General features: G+C 32.4%; 1 protein-coding gene across 1 annotated transcript in view; it reads left to right on the top strand.

Annotated features, from left to right (window-relative positions):
• The window catches only part of HYCC1 (hyccin PI4KA lipid kinase complex subunit 1), a 69,527-nt gene that overhangs the window by 38,125 nt on the left and 29,021 nt on the right, over positions 1 to 2,381 (top strand). The window contains exons 4-5 of the mRNA XM_019651986.1: positions 1,292 to 1,372; positions 2,092 to 2,207. Of these exons, the coding sequence (XP_019507531.1) occupies positions 1,292 to 1,372; positions 2,092 to 2,207 (197 nt within the window). The remainder of the gene's footprint in view (positions 1 to 1,291; positions 1,373 to 2,091; positions 2,208 to 2,381) is intronic.

A 2,381-nucleotide genomic window follows, 5' to 3' on the forward strand; every position in this document is an offset into this window, starting at 1 on the left:
TATTATCAATGGTTTAAAACCCAGTTATTAATTTCTCTTAATTTGTGGTTCCCTTAACTGTTTATAAAATATTTTAATAAAGATTTTTTTGTACATTTTAAAGTTGAGTAGAAAAGAATTAGAAAGCACTTGTATCTAATCAAAGCCTAGTGCATATATATGGAACGAAAATTGGTTACAGAACTGTGGTGATAAGTAAGTTATAAGTGACTATGACAGGTAAAGTAGAAGAGCTTCCTGGTGATCTTAGTCCTAGTGCAGGCTTTCCTGAAGAATAAAGCGATCACACTGTAATGGCTGACCCAGTCCTTTCGGCCATGTGGCAGGTGTTTCAGATTGCTGCTCAACTTGGTTGTTGGTGACATTGACAAAATGATTGACTGGGGATCTAGAAGGAAGGACACATAAACACAATCAGAAAAAATTCATGGAATATCTGAGCTAGATTCAGTGACAGATATGTCCCATTCTCCTTTTTAGCCTGATTATAATAAATTGTGGAAGTAATTAAAACAATCTTGGACACTTCCCACCCTCCACCCATACACACAAATCCATTCTGCTAAGCAAAAATCTGTTCAGTTACTGTAAGCTTTGCTTTCCTGATTCAGCCTGATGGCCAGCTTGATAGCCTGTGTTTTCCTCATACACAGTGTGTACGGACTACTTAAGGAAGAGGTTTGAAAGGAGGCAAGAGCTAGACTGAATGAGTTTTAGTCAACAAATTTCTGTTTTCTGTTAGTCCTAAACATACGTATATGGCCTTTCTAAAAGGAATGTACCCATCAATACTACAAATATGTTTTGCTAGTATACTTGTATATCAAGTCCTCTAAATTTGGGGAAGTATTTTAATGTGGAGTATATTAAAGATGAAACTACTAAGGTAGTAAGTTAAATTCTCTCCCGTTGTGTAAAGAACTCTCCTGATTTTGTTTACCTGGTGAGCCACTCAGCTGACTGACTTGGATATGTACTGCTGTGGACTCTTGATCAGTGTATTGGTTCCTGTGTATCTGTAATGAAACTCGGCACCTCTCCTCACTCTTAAATCAGCCTTCCTGACCACATCAACAAATTTCTTCTTGTTTTCTGTCTATTAAGCACATCTTTGTGCAAATAAGCTGTTCTGTGGATTAATTCTCCTGACTGATAAAATTNACATATTTCATAACTGTATTAATTGATTTAGAAAAATGTAACTTTTTACATGAGAAACATTAATGATTATTAAGACACTACATATGTGTAAAAAATAAATATTTTGAGATATTTTCTTTCATTTTTATAGGAAATAGTTGACAAAGAGGGACATAGCAAAGTATTGAGTTTTACGATTCCATCTTTATCTAAACCATCTGTATATCATGAAGTAAGTGACATTTTATCAAAGTAAGTTTAATGTTTCTCAGATTTGAAGTTGCTATAAATTTAGTGTGGTTATTGAGGCAAAAAATATTGATCAATTTATTAGAACTTTAAAAAGTATAAAACACCACACAAAGTATTTGAAATTCCTAAGGTGAAATGAGAAATCAAAATCATTAAACTTGAAACTAAAATCTAGTTGTAAGAGATCTGAAAGTATTAATTTTGAAATATTATTCTCTCCTTCTGATGGATAAGACTATTTTTTTGTAGCAATTATTTATTTCCATGGTAGAATTTTTGAAGTTAAATATTTTTTTTATTTCTATTTGTGGTTTGGTTGTTAATTATTTATTAAATCTTTGAGCAGAAAATTTAGTAGGCAGTGTGCATATTTCTTTTTTTACAGAAAAATTGGTAAAATTTATTCACAATGCAGAAGTTGAGATGAGTAAAACAGCTGTCAGTTGGCATCTTGCCTCTGAGTTTGATTTATAAAAATATCAGTGAGCTCAATTTTCTGTATTTTGCTATTTTATTTGGGGAATGATAGTCTTTTTTATAAATATAAAACTTCAGACTTTGATATCATTTGAATATTTTTAAGATATGTGATGTTCAAGATATGTGATGCAATCATTCTTAGTGGTGTATGTATGCTAAGTATATTTTCAACAGAATTTTTTTTTCTTCTTCTTCTTCATTCAAATGTCTTTTCTTTAGCCTTCCAGCATTGGGTCCATGGCTCTGACCGAGAGTGCACTATCCCAGCATGGTTTGTCAAAAGTTGTGTACAGTGGACCACATCCTCAAAGGGAGATGCTGACAGCACAGAACAGGTATACTGTGGAGACATAACCTACTATCCTAGCACATTGATTTTAAAAAAGTATTTCAGTAGATTTATAAATAATGTTTAATGAGTAGTGTGTAACAATTTTTAAAAATACTGAGTCATTTTATACAAGAGAAAAGCACACCTTCCCAGTTTGTCACTTATACTTTGCTTTAGA

This window comes from Hipposideros armiger, unplaced genomic scaffold (assembly GCF_001890085.2).
Source record: "Hipposideros armiger isolate ML-2016 unplaced genomic scaffold, ASM189008v1 scaffold_171, whole genome shotgun sequence".
Taxonomy (NCBI): Eukaryota; Metazoa; Chordata; class Mammalia; order Chiroptera; family Hipposideridae; genus Hipposideros; species Hipposideros armiger.